Source organism: Eleutherodactylus coqui, chromosome 1 (assembly GCF_035609145.1).
Source record: "Eleutherodactylus coqui strain aEleCoq1 chromosome 1, aEleCoq1.hap1, whole genome shotgun sequence".
Lineage (NCBI taxonomy): Eukaryota > Metazoa > Chordata > Amphibia > Anura > Eleutherodactylidae > Eleutherodactylus > Eleutherodactylus coqui.
This window is the reverse complement of record NC_089837.1, coordinates 391,771,297-391,787,242: the sequence shown is the minus strand read 5'-3', so window position 1 is coordinate 391,787,242 and position 15,946 is coordinate 391,771,297. Positions and strand designations below refer to the sequence as shown.

The following is a 15,946-nucleotide window of genomic DNA, read 5'->3' as shown; positions in this document are numbered from 1 at the left end:
TCATCCTCTCGTTTTGGTGAGAGAGGCTGTATTCCATCACTTTCTCAATACTGTAAAAATCTAAGACATTTCTCTGTCAATTAATTCTCACTAATTTCTGTTTCCGTAAGGTGCACACACGGTGCTGAAACATGATGTAAGGATGTAAAAGAGGGTTTGTTTCTCCAATATGGTCCTTTACAAGAGTGTTTTTTAACTAAAATATACATAGCTGTAACACAGCTTAAAACACAAAAAATGAATTATCTTCTACATACTATGGGCTTGTTCACATCAGTGTTGGGGATTTCCATCATCCTGCTCTGTTCGGTGATCAGAAAAATGGCACCCCCCTGGCCAAATGGTTCCATCTTATGACGGAACTGCACGGTGCCAAACTGACCCCCATTAACTATAATGGGGTTCGTTTGATTGCCGACCAGCAGTCCAACATTTTACCAGAATTTACAGGATGACATAGCGGTGCTTCCAGTGCTATTTCGTCTTGTTTTTGGCATAAATCAGAAAAGGAGGATCCAAACTGAACCTCCGATGCTGATGTGAACAAACCCTATTTCAGTAACCTTAAATTTGAGATATAAGACATTCCCTGTAATCTCAAAGCAAAAAAATTGATAAAAAAATATATTGCTCATACCGAAACACCTTTGGGACCCGGTTGTCCTGGCTGACCATCTCTTCCAGGTCTTCCCTCTCTTCCAGCAGGGCCTTGCTGTCCAGGTGAACCATGATCTCCTTTATCTCCTTTCAATTTTGGTTCAAAATAAATTTCACCAGGTGATCCCTTTGCTCCAGGTCTCCCCAAAAGGCCTGGAGTACCTTGAGCACCCTAAAAATAATTACAGCAATAATAATGATAATGAACAGAACCATAATGAGAATCTCCAGTTACTGCATCTAACATTTTACACTGGTAAAACCTCTTCAGCTCCCAGGATAATAACAGTAAAATGTAGGTGAATACATTCATCTCTCTATTACTATTTCAGGGCACATAATTGATTTCCTCCTTCTATTTTAACGTTCTGACCTTGGCCAGGTCTTCATATGGCCATACACAGGTCAATTTCATACTGGTTCTGATTAATACATTACAATTTATTTTCCTATTTTTTTTATAGTTACAGAACTACATATAATTAGTACAGTCATTACTTACAGGTTCTCCTGGTAGGCCGTCATAGCCTGGTTCGCCTCTGTCTCCTTTGGTTCCTGGTTGCCCAGAAGTACCTTGAGGAAAATTATTGTAATAAGAAAAATAAATCAAAAATACAAACAAAATATAAAGACAATGAGGTTTTTATTCAAGCAACATTTGCTGTTTTTCTTTATTGATTTGGAGTGAAAATATATAACACTTTAAAAATGTATGTTTTTTCATTTTAATTAAACTTCCACAGATTAATTGCATAATATATCCTTGTATAATTATTCTTATTTAGAACTTAATTTTCTCTGTTAGGCTGGTTTCACATTTCATTTTGTGAAAACAGCACTGGTTCCATCCTGGGTTCTGTCGTCCATGCAGAAAATCTAGAAGCAGGATATCCATGTAGTGCCCTCTGGGATATATTGGGGCTGGAGCGGAATCCACTGCTCTGACCCTCGTGTAGTGGCTGGTACTTGTAATTATCAATGCCTGTCACTACATACACGGTGGTCAGAGCAGCGGCTACCCCTCCAACCCAAACATATCACGACAAGTGCTGCCTCTACTCACCTGATGGAGCAGTACAGAGTCTGTTACAGCTGACCTCTGTGCTGTGGTAAGAGGTCAGCGCCCACAGACTCAGCAGGTGCTGCCGCCACCAGATTAGGGCTGTGGCCTGGGTGAATGCAAAGCGTGTAGGAATGGTGCCTGGCCAGAGGCCAATAGGGGGGTTGCTACTGGCCTCTGGCCGGGCAGCATCCCTGGTACTTCTATGGAGAACACTATTACTACCTTCTATACAATTACAATTGGCCCTTTAAAAACAACCATAAGGTTGATGTGGCCCTCGGTGAAGATGATTTTGACACCTCTGATGTAGGATAAACAAGTGATCATGTGGGATTAGAAAGCCTGGAACTTTTATCTGATCGCCAAGCTAGCTTCTATGTAATAAGGGAGTGCCTTTTGGGATGCAACACCTTTGACCGACATTAGATTAAAACTACCATAAGTGAAAATCGATAATTAAGAACCATCATAACATATAAAGTTTTATTTTTTAGCAGTTTAAAACCAACATATAATATAGCAACTGTTTAATAAACAATTATGTATGTATAGCTATGGATATATCAATGCATCACTGTGGTGCATAGGGACTGTGGTCACACTGACTTGCACCTGTATAAATACAGGTATGCATTAGGGCTCGTTCACATGAGCGCTGTGGGCTCGCAGTATAGCCGCGTGCAAAGATCGCGGTTATACTGCACTAAAGATCGCGTGAACGGGTTAATTCCAGCTACTTGAATTAGCGCGTTCACACGATCCAAAGTGCGGGTTGCGTGCTTTCCAGCTCCCACAGGAGTCTATGGAAATCATGCACCAAAGATAGGTCAGGTCCTATCTTTGTTCGCACCAAAGAACTTAGATGCGACCTTGCAGTCGCATGTCCTATCTTCGTTAGGTGGGCGAATTTAGCGCGTCTAACATTCTTTCATGTGAACACTTCTATAGTAAACCATTGGTTCCTATGGAAGCGCTTTCTGTGCACAGCTATACTGCGCGCCCACAGCGCTCGTGTGAAACAGACCTTAATATGTAATGTCACCATATTCTGAAATGTATCTGTAATACCATCCACTGAACATGACATGGTGTGCATTAGTGGTACGTGGAAGGGATGAAAGAAAAAGACTAATGAGTTGATGTACAGTAACAACAAAAATTATACCTTGCTCCCCAGGAGGACCTTGAGGTCCTGGTGGCCCTGGTAGTGGTGATGGCAATGTGTCACACGTAGGGCAGGCATCTCCTTTGTCACCTTTAAAAAAAATGAAAATCTTTTTAACAGCTTTATAAGGATAGATTTTTTCCCAGTAAAATGTACACAGCCAAAAAAGGATGCAACTGTATTCCAAGTATATTACATCCATAAAACAATCAGACAGATCCATCAGAGAGGGTGTACAGATATACATAATTTGTATCCATTTGATGGAAAAGCATTTTTCAGCTTTTTTTTCCTCCGACAGAATTAAAGCAATGTCCACACTAGCAATTTTTCGACTGATCCAGTTTTATTAAAAACAAATATCAGAAAATAGAAGTGAAATGGAAAGCATCAATCTGTAAGCTTTCTGCTTATATTCGTTTTTCAGCATGGTGGTGGTTCTTCAAAGAATGTGGCTCAGTGGTTAGAACATGGGTTCCTAGGTTCAAATCTTATCAAGGGCAACATCAACTTTGAAAAACTCCATACAGCTATTGCCCATGGTCAGATTTGAACTGTGGGTAAGCAGTGCTACTGACTGAGCTACCATGCTTGAGAAGAATAAACATAATGAGAACGTTCAACCTCTATACAGATATTAGTCAGACGTGAAACTAGAACCCCAGTGTTACAGGGTGTGGTGGCTCAATTGTTAGCACTACTGCCCTGCTGGAGTTGTAGGTTCAAATCTGACCAAGGGTGATTGCTGTATGAAGTTTTTCAAAGTTGATGTTGTTCTTGATGAGTATTGAACCTAGGACTCCAGCATTGCAAGACAGCAGGGCTAACTACGAAGCCACATTCATTGAACAGCCACCACCAACTGGTCTGGACTGTCTTCAATTTCCATTCGCCTCCAATTGAGTACAGTGCATGATCCATTTCTATTCTGTTTCTGAAACTGGAAAGAATAGCATAGCAGGCTGCACTTTTGGTCTGGTGTAAAAACCAAACTGTAGATGGAAAATATAGAAATGGATTAAAACTGAAGACCTTACTCTTCAATACATTTCTATGGATGGATCCCACGATGGATCATCAAAATGGAAAGCAAAATACTAGTGTGAAAAGGCCTTAAAGCATATGATCTGCAAAAATATACGCGTACAACAGTATATCCATACATTTTGATACGGCAGTCACTGACTCCCAGTACAAAAAAATACATACCTCAATGCAAAAATGATGCTACTTTTTGACAGCCATGCTATTCCATGTAGCTTTCCTGTAAATTGGATGCGGCTTGTTGGAAGGGGTGTGGTCATCCAAGGCTGACACATTACATAATAACATTTACATGCACCAGAAACTGGAGTAAATTATACCAGAAATCCATGTGAGAATACAGAATTCTTTCAGGTTTTTGTGCACTGGTAGATGACACCAGAATTCTTTCTGAGACATGGCATTTCCACGAACAGCAATTGTTAGCAGCTTCTCAAAAAGATTGGAACACTTTTACATTTTGGTGGTTATTCATTTATATTCTGCCTTTTGGGGGTGAAAATAATATACTGATTTGTCAAATCAATAAACCTCCATGAAGCTTAGAGCAACCTTTGTTTGAATTTGAAACAAGGAAAAATTCAAAATTATAGAAAATCCTGGACTCATAGGAAAGGCAAGTGACACTTAACTAGAAACAAAAGTGGTATTCCAAGGCAAACAGTGGATACTTACTTTAAAGGAGAGGGATATGATATAAAAACATAAAGCATGACAAGCATTTATATATCTTAAAGAAGTTTGTCATGCTTTATGTTTTTATGGCTGGATAAAGGTGCCACCGTGCACTGAAATGCGTTGCTGTAATTTGACATGCCTGCTTGCTTTTTAAAAACTAAAGGATCAACTGAAGTGTATAATCATTGGAGGATTCTATTTATACTTGGAACATCATCACTAGGAGGGGGCTTCTGTGTCTATCATATCCCCCTCCTTTAAAGTAAGTCTCAGCTGTTTGCCTTGGAACACATCTTTTGTTTCTAGTTAAGTGTCACTTGGCTTTCCTATGAGCGCGGAATTTTTTTATAATTTTGAATTTTTCCTTGTTTCATGTTTCGGGGAATCATTTTTTTTCCAAGAGCCTCCCCGTAATCCTTGCAGTTCTTCCCTCCAAGAGTGGATTCCACCAGCATAGGAAGGAGCCATCCAGGATTTGCTTCCAGGACCACAGGTGAGGCACCTAGAGACCCAGTTTGGGTCCAGGTGTCCACGCCAGGTGAGCCCAGGTTATCAATATTCCGATGCACTATCCTACCTCTCCAAATAATTTGTTTTAATTTGGTCACCTGCATCTCCGTTTTTAAGAAGAATGACCTGGCAACTTATCTTTCAACTGAAGAAAGCTTTTAATCCTACTAAAACTTGCATCCCACAGACCGAGCTTCAATTAATATGTGGATATCCAAAATTGATTACATTGTTTGATTGGAAGAATAAGCGCCTTGGGAGAATGGCACACACAAAAAGTTTTAGTTCCTTTGGCTCCTCTACAAGTGGCAGTTCTTATTGGAGTTACCAATAGTAGTGGTTAACCCACTTGTCGTGCACGGATTTGAAAGGTGGACTGTGAAAACATTTGATAGGAGGACTGATGCGTTTGAGCTGTGGTGCTGGCAAAAGCTGCTGCGAATGCCCTGGACAGCAAGATTAACAAACAGCAGTCCTGAATCGTATAAGACCCCATATATCACTTGCTTGGACAGATCAATGATAAAAGACCCGGCCGCCAAAGGACAAGATGGCTGATACTGTCAGAGCTGATACTGCCATGGATATCACACAACTGAAAGAAGCAGTGCAAAATAGGAAAACATGGAGGGAGCTTGCCCCTAACAACAACCCGCTTGCACACTGGACTTTAGATTCTACGGTAGATTCAGATGGAAAATCATCAATCTAGGCAGTATATTTCCTGGACACAAAGGATGTGCATCCAATAGCAATGAATGTACATGGGGGACAATATCATATGAATCATCATTCGTATCCTGTACAGGTGGCATCAGCCTGTTTAAAGAAAATGTCAAACACCTGAAATCAGTCCATGTAAAAGGGCCCATAGTTCTTATGACATGCCAGTCTTTTGCTCGAGAGCTCAGATTTTCCACTGACAAGCCCACTGGTTACTATACAGGCAAGTGATAAAATAGAGATTTCCTTGATATATAACCTCTATATTATAATTGATCAGTGACTAAGTATCTGCATATAAAGTATTCATTGACCATTTAGATATATGGTGAAAGTCATACCTTTCTGACCCCTTTCCCCAGGGAAGCCTTGTTCTCCTGGCTCTCCTGCAGCTCCGGAGTCACCAGGTTGTCCTGGAATGCATTGCTGTGTTGGGTCTGTTGTAATAACAATGAAATAGCAATGTAAAACAGATTTGAAAAAGATGCATCAAAAGAGCAACCAAAATTTATTATAGACTTGCTCAGTTTTATGGATCAAAATGTTGGTATACATGTACAACGACAGTGAGAAGGTGTAAGAGTTTAAATGCATCCATGTCATGTTGGCTCAAATGGTAATATGTATGATAATTGTGATAGAATTCACAACTAGTTTTTTCTCTGTTACTTTACTACATCTTTGATAAATACATAATAAATTCATCAAACTAGACATACTGCGAGATATTGGTCTATTCTGCTAATAATTATGACTATATGATACTCATTATAGTTAAAGCATCAGCAATATAACTCTAGTCTATAAAAGTACACATTTCATCCAACAGTTGTACTATTTCCTTACCTATTGGACCTGGTGGACCAGGAAAACCAGGTGGTCCACGTAGCCCCTCTTTGCCTTTCTGTCCAGGTAAGGATAACCCAGGAATTCCAGATTCACCTCTTTCACCCTTTTCTCCTGTTAATCCGGGTGCCCCAGGTGGTCCAGGAATTGATATACCTGCATATTTCAAGAACAACATTTACGTAGTCATGAATTTAAAATTAAAGACAATGGTAAAGTAGAATAATACCTTTTTTACCATAGTTTTGAGAAATCACTTCAGGTTGTGCCATTCAATATATTATAATCTATATACTCACAATATATTCTTACCTTAAAGGGAATGTATTGCCTAAATTTTTTACTAACTATAAACAGTGAAACATAAGGCCCTTTTACATGCAAAGATAATCTTTCAAACGATTGAAAGATTTAGCGATCTATTTGCATAAGGTGTTAATGGCCATTAACACTTTATCATCTTCATTTGCATGTAAAAGGACCTCCAGGAGTTGTTGGCAGAGGCCAGAATGCGTTTCAACACATGCCCAGCTGTGGAAACAGCTGTTGGCACATTGCATTGTGCTCCTCGCGGCTAGTATAAACATGCTGCGAGAACATCATGTAGTCTTTTAAAATATATTCAAATGGAATGTATTTGCTCAGCCTTTCAGGGTCGGAACGATGGATTTTAAGTGAAGCAAAATCCATTGTTCAAACGAAAAGTGCATGATGCCCAGTGCCACGTTTACATGTAACAAATATTGAAAGCACTGCGGAATAAGTTGGTGTTATACAAAGAAAAAGATTTATTCATTTTTTATCGCTCATTTTTGGCCGTTTGGATGAATTTTGAGCGATAATCATTGCCTATATTCAGTTTTTCTAATCTACATTTTTCTATTCTATTGTCTGTACATCTCTATGGATCGGCCATTTTGCTTCAGCTGCAGTTAACAGCATTTAGGGATATACTTTATAGTAGAACTCACTGGCCAATCTCATAACAGACAGGAGCTGAAACATTGACTTTGATAAAATACTGTTCTATGGGTGTTCTATTAATTGTTCAAAGGTCATTCTGGAGGGAGGAGGAGGAAATGAGCTGTGACCATCAACTATTGTGAATGGTGGTTTAAAAAAAGATTTGTTTTTAAAATTTATAGTTGTTTATATTTAAAATAGTATATTTATGCTAAAATAAAGTACAGGAATAGGTTTCTCATTGTTTCAGAAGTTTTGATATATAATTTGTATAGTTTTTTATTACAGGGCACGTATGGCGATGGTTTTCATAGGTCATTTTTTATTTATATATTCTGTAAGTTTTTTTAGTTATTTTTTTAAAGATTTATGTCCCCCATGACATCATATAAAGGTCCTTTTACACGGGACAAATGTCGGGCTGATCTTTTATGCAGTATAAAAGATGAGCGATGAAGCTCATCGCTCATCATGCAGTTTAAACAGCGGCCCTTCAGTAGCGAACGTCCACTGTGTTATCTCAATGGTGGGGGGTGGGGAAGCAAGAGGAGAGTAATCTCCTGCACTGCCCCGCCCCCTGCTGGCCGGTACATGTACCAGCCAGCACTGCTAGCTCCCGTGCAGGAGCACGGGAGCGAGAAAACACAGGGACGAGTGTCAGGTATCATTTGCCCGACATTCGTCCTGGGTAAATGGACCCTTGGATCTCTGGGAGACATTCACATTGTCTTTTTTTAATTTCACACTTCTCCACTGTAGCTGGGGCATCAATAGGAGCCCCTGTTACAAGGGAAAACATCCCCCTGTAGTGACAATAGTCACTAACAAAGCTGATCTAGGTCAGTTAGGACTCTGTAGCTCTGCTGTGACAGGAGGCACCTGGTGGTCACGTAATCCCTGGGTCCAATAGCGGAAGTAACACTTCTGCATTCTCTCTGCACTACATAGTTCTCAATGAGCACTATGTAGCCTGTAAAGGAGAAGGCAAAAGCAGTTAAAAAATTTTTCTCCCTTCTCCTTTGGATCCTCGGATGTATCTGACAGCCAAGGACCCGACCTGCTCCCGCTTGATTACAGGAGTAGGAGCTTTAATCCCACGCCATACTTTTGCTATCGTCTGAGAATAGAGCCCAGGACCAAGCACTGTAAATTTATCGTGCTTGGTCCTTTAAGGGTTAAAAATCTGTTTAATATAAAAACTTGATTTATGCGATAGGCAATATTCTGATAGCACATTCCCTTTAAAATATAAATCAAACATCAACCTAATGCTTTTCAATCATGAGAAGTGCACATAAACTAGATTAAAAAATCATAGCATTTTGAAGTGACAAAGCTCAATTATGTACACCAGACTAGCAGCTAGACTACGGCACCTACCCAGACTTTAGACTAAAGACATCATCAGACCCCAAATTTCATCAAATATTTTATCTGACCCCAAACCTTTATCTCATTAGACTTCATGCATCCCAAGATTTCAGCACCCAAGACTTAATCTCATGCCAGACTTTATTATAATAGATTTTAGCAGACCCCACATTTCAGCATCCTAGACTAGAACTTAATATAAAACCCCAGGATTGAGCACCAAAAACTATTTTAAACCCCAGCACCCAAGACTTTACCAAAGAGACTACAGACCCCACTGTCCGTGCAGTAGTTTCTTCACTGCCAGAACACAGATTGTTGCCTCACCCCTCCAATCATTATATATATTGTATCACACAGATAAACAGGGCTGGTAGGACTCAATCTGTAGCACTGATATAGGTCAACCAGTAACAACTTAGAGGAGGTTAAGGTAAAAGAAAGGAAGTGCTCAGCCTCATACACAAGAGATAAAAGATACCCATGCAAGACTCTGAGATTCCCCTTCTTCAAAGACTTCCCAGACTTCCTGATCAAGTAGACATTAATGTTGTATACATATTATTTTAGATCATACCTGGTTGTCCAGGGCTTCCTGATAATCCAGGTGTACCTTAAAAATAACGAGCAAAATAACTTTAGGTATTTTTTGAAAACTAACTATTATTTGTCATGGTATATAAATTGAAAATCATAGTTAAAACCTAAAAAGCAATATGTAGACATCTGATAGTGTAACACAAATAGCAGTATACACTTAAAGTGTAGCTTGGTTACTATAAAGATGTAGAGCGTACCTTTGGCACCCTTCTCTCCTTTGCTGCCAGGATAACCAGGTGGTCCAGTATCTCCTTTTTCTCCAGTAACTGTTTGCTGGCCATCATGTATTACCTCAAAATCATGACAATAATGAAATGATCACCATATTTCTAATCTAAACTCAATATATGTATGCTCTTTAATTAAATAGCAATGCTTATTAGATGTCCACTAAGTAAGTCTGAAAATACTGAATACAAAGTTATCTTATTAGAAGTAACATCTATGCATAAAAACCACAACTTACTACTCCTGGGGGTCCTGGTGGTCCACCGTCACCCTTCTCTCCCTAAGAAAAAAAAGTTGTATCCGGGAATGTATTTCAGCTAACATTAAAGTAATATCTACAATGTTTTTGTCACTTTATATACTGTATTAGCAATAACTCTAAACATGTTCATATCTAGTTCGGGAACAAATAATATGAATTACCACAAGATCCCAAAATACTAGATATAAGACAAGTAGGTAATACTCCAAAATGATATTACATTGTTGAAAAAGGTCACATGTAGCCCAAAAGAAATACGTGAAAGCTTACATTGGGCCATGCTCCATATCCCTTCTTGCATGTTTCCTGTTTCTTTTTATTACAGCTGATGTACTTTCTTTTTTCCTACTCTAGTATTATACCATTGATACCACAGCCACATTGTACCAGTCTATTATACCCTTATGAGCCAAAAACAAGGAGACTAAGAGGGGAGGCAAATCCCCAGATCATATTCTGTGCTGAAGGATAGGGAATAGCTATATCTTGTTTCCAGAAGTAGCCTTTACCTTTGCGAGCAGTGTGTACACATTGTACTTACTCTTTGCCCATCCTGTCCTGGGATTCCATCAAATCCTGGTCTTCCAGGTGAACCCTGAACATTTTAAGGAATGCATTAAACACTAAAATTGTACATCAACAATTCTGCTTCATTTGTTACATTTCAATGACTTTTAATATTTTAGACTTCTAACCTAAATTTAGAAAATTTTACATTCTATTCAAAAACTTTATCACCTTATCTGTCTGTTAAAGGGAACCTGTCAAGTTCAAGAGCACCATTAACCATTATATAGTATACCTAATATAATATATTTTATAATACACTGAAACACAATAGTAGTAGTAGTACATAGGAGGAGGAGGTTTCCATAGAATCATTATATCAGTGAGGAATGAAGAGTTACAACTAAAACTCAGAAGATGCAGTAAAAGCTAATTTTCTGTATTACAAGGCATACTATAAGATATGGGGGGAAATTTGAATTATTTAGTGGAAACTGATGCAAAACTTTGCCAGATAATAGTGAGGCATGGACGACCAAAGTAGCACCAAATTTATTAAGAAATGTGCTTAACTTAATAGATTTGCTGCCTTTTACTCCAACAGGCATTGCAAATCTGTAAAAGATTTACGAACCTATACTTGGATAAATGTAATACTAAGATATCATGCATTAAACAGTCCATAGCATTGCTTGTGTTGTTATTATGGGATAAAATACTTACCTCATATCCCCTTTCTCCCTTGTCACCATCTTTACCAGGTTTGCCCTAAATTAAAGACATGATAATATATAAAATGAAAACATGTACTACATGTAGACAACGGGGTAGACTATTGCGTGGGGAGGGAGTTTTGCCTTGGATGGAGGGTTAGTTTCAGTGTTAGGCTTACATTATTAGATAAGCCGCCGCTGTCACCCTGCCACTGCCGGCAGGGGAGATTATGCCCACCCACTCTCCAGCCCAGCCAATCCAGTGGGGGGCATTGGTTGTGAGTGTGCATCTTGTCTCCACCCATTTTTATGGTGGAGACAAGATACAACAATATCAATTTTCCCCGATGAGCTTAGGCAGGTTCATACTAAGTAAGGTAGGGATGGGAACTGGGAGGGCTTGAACCACAAGATCATGATAGCTGCTTCTATAATACACAAGTCTTTGTCTCTATGAAAATAAAAATGAAAGCACTTACTCTAGGCCCTGGTTTTCCAGGTTCTCCTTTTTCACCTTTGATACTTGATCCAGGATCACCCTAAAACAAAAATAAACAAATATATGATTACAGCGTAAAGTTTTTTTCAGTTTCACCTTAACCCCTTAGTGACAAAGCCTGGTTGCGCATTAATGACCAACCAATTTTTCAGTTTCTTTCATCGTCGCATTCCAGGAGCCATAAATTTTTAATTTTTCCATCAAAACAGCCATGTCAGGGCTTGTTTTTTACGGGACAAGTTGTATTTTTCAATGGTATCATTTTTAGATGCATACAATTTACCATTAAGTTTTATTAATTTACTTTACGGGGATTGGGAGAAAAAGAGAAATTCTGCCCTTTTTTTTTGGATTTCATTTTTGCGGTGTTCAACGAGCAAAAGAAATAATGTGATAACATTCTTCTCTGGGTCAGCGCAATTCCTCATAGGCCACCATAGTGTAGTAAACAGGTCATGCTATCTTTATTCCGTGAGTTAGAATGATTATTGTAATACCAATTTAATTTTTTTTTATGTTGTAATGTTCAAAAAAAGAAATACTTAAAAAAAAAAAAGAAAATTGCTTTCCATGTCCATCTTTTGACTTGCCATAACTTTTAACCATTTTTTCTGTTGATGTAGCTGAGTAAGGCTCATTTTTGCTGGGTGACCTGTATTTTTTATTGGTACAATGTTAATGTAGATATTACTTTTTCCACACTTTTAGGGCTCAGTCAGATGAGCAATTTTTTAGTGCATGAATAGCCGAGCTAAAAAAAAATTGCACATCGCGTGTAGAAAAACTGTGTGTATTTGCACTCGCATATCCTATCTTTTGCAGGTGCGATTTTTTTATTGCTTCTAAAAAACATACACGTGAATGCTTTCATTGGAAAGCATTGGTTCTAATAGAGCCACTTTTTAGGTGCGCTAAAAAATCACTTGTGTGACCAAAAAAGCGCAATGCCAACTATGTATTTTTTTCTATCGTGTTCACCATGCTGGATACATAATGTGATAGTTAAATTGGACTTTTACGGATGTAGCGATGTTTTAACATTTAATATGTTTTGAATTTATGTATTCATCTTATTTTTACTTTTTTTTAAAGTCCCCATAGGGAACTGGAACTTATACAACATACTGCAATACTACATTATTGCCTATTGTATTTCTGCAGGCATCCCATTATTCCATGCCACAGGTATGGCTTTAAAGGCAGAAATACATGGCAGTCTTGGGGGTCTTCACAAGGCCCTAGGCTGCCTTGATGAATGAACAGCTGTCTGCGATCTTACTGCGAGCAAGTGTCCTCCCTCTGTCAGGCCTTTTAAATGCTGCTGTCAGAAGTGATAGTGACATCTAAAGGTTTAACTGCCATGATCAGAATTATCTCAAAATCCGGCAGTTGTGGCCAGGTGTCAGCTGCCAAAGACAGCCAAAACCTGCCGTGTATAGTCCAGGTTCAGCTCTGAGCCTGCTCTACACAATGACACTCTACATCTGCCATACATGTATGGCGGATGTTGGGAAGTAATTAATAAATCCCTTGAGAGATTTTATATGCTGCTATCTATTGCAAACAAAAAACAAAACAGAAAACAAAGTTTAAAGGGGTTGTAGAGGATTAGAAACACAGGGCTGCTTTCTTCGAAAAATGGTGCCATACCAATTCACAGGTTGTGTGAGGTATTGCAGACCCATTTATTTCAATGGAGCTAAGCTGTAGTACCACACACATCCAATAGACTGGCGTGACACCGTTTCTGAAAGCAAGCAGCCAGGTTTTCTAATTCTGTCAACCCCTTGAAATAATAATACCCTGTAGAAACACTTACTGTACTACCTTGGTCACCTTTATCACCTTGCATTCCCTTTTCTCCCTATGGAGAAAGCAAAGATCATATAAAACATGTTTATAAAAACAATCATTATGAAAGCCTTAACATTTTCATTTTTAAACTAGTGAAAGAAACTAGACGTGAGACGATGCATCTTACTGCAGGATACTAATGTTTAAGTAATCATTACAGAGAAAATAAAAGTAAACAGAATGTAACATATTCTTGCTAAATTTCTCGTTACATTCAATGACATATTTTCTGGTAGTATCTTACTCGGCATCGTGCAAGAAACAGTTTTTGATTTGATTACTCGACTGAGAACAAAGCATGAGTCCTACTGGTCTGTGTCATTGCTGAGCAATGGTAAACTTTTGGGGAACATACATGTTGATCTACATGGACATCAATCTACGGAGAATCATAAAGCTATGTTGGAATGCACTGCCGATTTTGTACTTGGGTGTAACTGTTAAATGGAATTAAACTTTGGGATGGCAATTCAGAGTCTCCTTTTGGAATAATGGCTTTATAATAATGCCCTTACAATCATGAATACATAACTATTAGAGATGAGTGAACGTACTCGTCCGAGCTTGATACTCGTTCGAGTATTAGCGTGTTTGAGATGCTCGTTACTCGAGACGAGTACCACGCGATGTTCGAGTTACTTTCACTTTCATCTCTGAGACGTTAGCGCGCTTTTCTGGCCAATAGAAAGACAGGGAAGGCATTACAACTTCCCCCTGTGACGTTCAAGCCCTATACCACCCCCCTGCAGTGAGTGGCTGGTGAGATCAGGAGTCACCCGAGTATATAAATCGGTCCCTCCCGCGGCTCGCCACAGATGCATTCTGACATAGCTTAGGGAAAGTGCTGCTGATGGTGGAGCTGCTATAGGGAGAGCGTTAGGAGTTATTTTAGGCTTCAAGAACCCCAACGGTCCTTCTTAGGGCCACATCTGACCGTGTGCAGTACTGTTGAGGCAGCTTTTTGCAGTGTTGCACATTTTTTTTTTTTTGTATATCGGCCGTGCAGAGCATTGCGACCTCAGTCTGCAGTAATTTTACATAGTCCAGGGCCAGTAGTGGTGAGGCAGGGACAGTGAAAGAGATATACTGTGTATATAGGCAGTGGGCTTTTCCAAAAAAATTTGGGAAAAACATTCTATTTGGGCTGCCTGTGACCGTCCTGAGTGTACTGCGTCTCTGCTGGGGGTAGTAGTCCTAATTAATACGCAGCCAGCTAAGTGTTACAGCAGGCTTGCGCAAAATTCTTTCCTGGCTCTGCGTTGCCCGTCACATCACCGCTGTCATCCTGTCCAGAGGGAAACAGTCTGCAGTAATTTTACATAGTCCAGGGCCAGTAGTGGTGAGGCAGGGACAGTGAAAGAGATATACTGTGTATATAAGCAGTGGGCTTTTCCAAAAAAATTTGGGAAAAAACATTCTATTTGGGCTGCCTGTGACCATCCTGAGTGTACTGCGTCTCTGCTGGGGGTAGTAGTCCTAATTAATACGCAGCCAGCTAAGTGTTACAGCAGGCTTGCGCAAAATTCTTTCCTGGCTCTGCTGTGCGTTCCGTAAGCGAAGTCAGCCTCCAACCACAGGCCAATAAGCGGCACATTTAACCCCTTGAGTGGCGGGTTTCCTACCACCCTGTCGTGCCCACCAGGGCAGGTTTTTTAAAATGGTCTAATCATTGAATTTCAACTAATTTTGCCGAAGCCCACCTGCATTTTATCTGACGTTAGCTCTGCTGTCCAGGGCACTGCAATGGGATACATTTATGTACAGCCGGTGGGTTCCAGGGAGCCACCCATGCTGTGGGTGCACACGGAATTCCCATTGCGGAGTTGTACCTGCCTGTGACTATTTATAAAAAACCGCGGTCTGACTGGGGCATGCAGACACCTTGACAGAATGAATAGTGTGTGGCACATAGGTTCCCCATTGCTATGCCCACGTGTGCAGCTCCAGATGGAGGTGGCACAGGATTGGATTCTCATTGCTTCTGTACAGCATTGTGGGCTATCGCCCCGCCCCTTTTAAAGAAGGTCGCTGCCTAGCCGTGCCAACCCTCTGCAGTGTGTGCCTGCGGTTCCTCCTCATGGCAGATGCACTTATAAATAGACATGAGGGTGGTGTGGCATGAGGCCAGCGTGTGGCATGAGGGCAGCTGAAGGCTGCGCAGGGACAATTTGGTGTGCGCTGTGGACACTGGGTCGTGCGGGGGGGGGGGGGGGGTTGGGCAGCATGTAACCCAGGAGAAGTGGCAGCGGAGTGTCATGCAGGC

At 40.0% G+C, this 15,946-nt stretch overlaps 1 protein-coding gene across 1 annotated transcript in view; it reads right to left on the bottom strand.

The window, feature by feature from the left end:
• The window catches only part of COL4A1 (collagen type IV alpha 1 chain), a 146,303-nt gene that overhangs the window by 46,560 nt on the left and 83,797 nt on the right, over positions 1-15,946 (bottom strand). Inside the window, exons 14-25 of the mRNA XM_066579867.1 lie at positions 13,649-13,693; positions 11,810-11,869; positions 11,341-11,385; positions 10,652-10,705; positions 10,087-10,128; positions 9,818-9,911; positions 9,598-9,633; positions 6,687-6,842; positions 6,182-6,277; positions 2,886-2,975; positions 1,160-1,230; positions 638-829 (exon numbers count right to left, since the gene is read on the bottom strand). Of these exons, the coding sequence (XP_066435964.1) occupies positions 638-829; positions 1,160-1,230; positions 2,886-2,975; positions 6,182-6,277; positions 6,687-6,842; positions 9,598-9,633; positions 9,818-9,911; positions 10,087-10,128; positions 10,652-10,705; positions 11,341-11,385; positions 11,810-11,869; positions 13,649-13,693 (981 nt within the window). The remainder of the gene's footprint in view (positions 1-637; positions 830-1,159; positions 1,231-2,885; positions 2,976-6,181; positions 6,278-6,686; positions 6,843-9,597; positions 9,634-9,817; positions 9,912-10,086; positions 10,129-10,651; positions 10,706-11,340; positions 11,386-11,809; positions 11,870-13,648; positions 13,694-15,946) is intronic.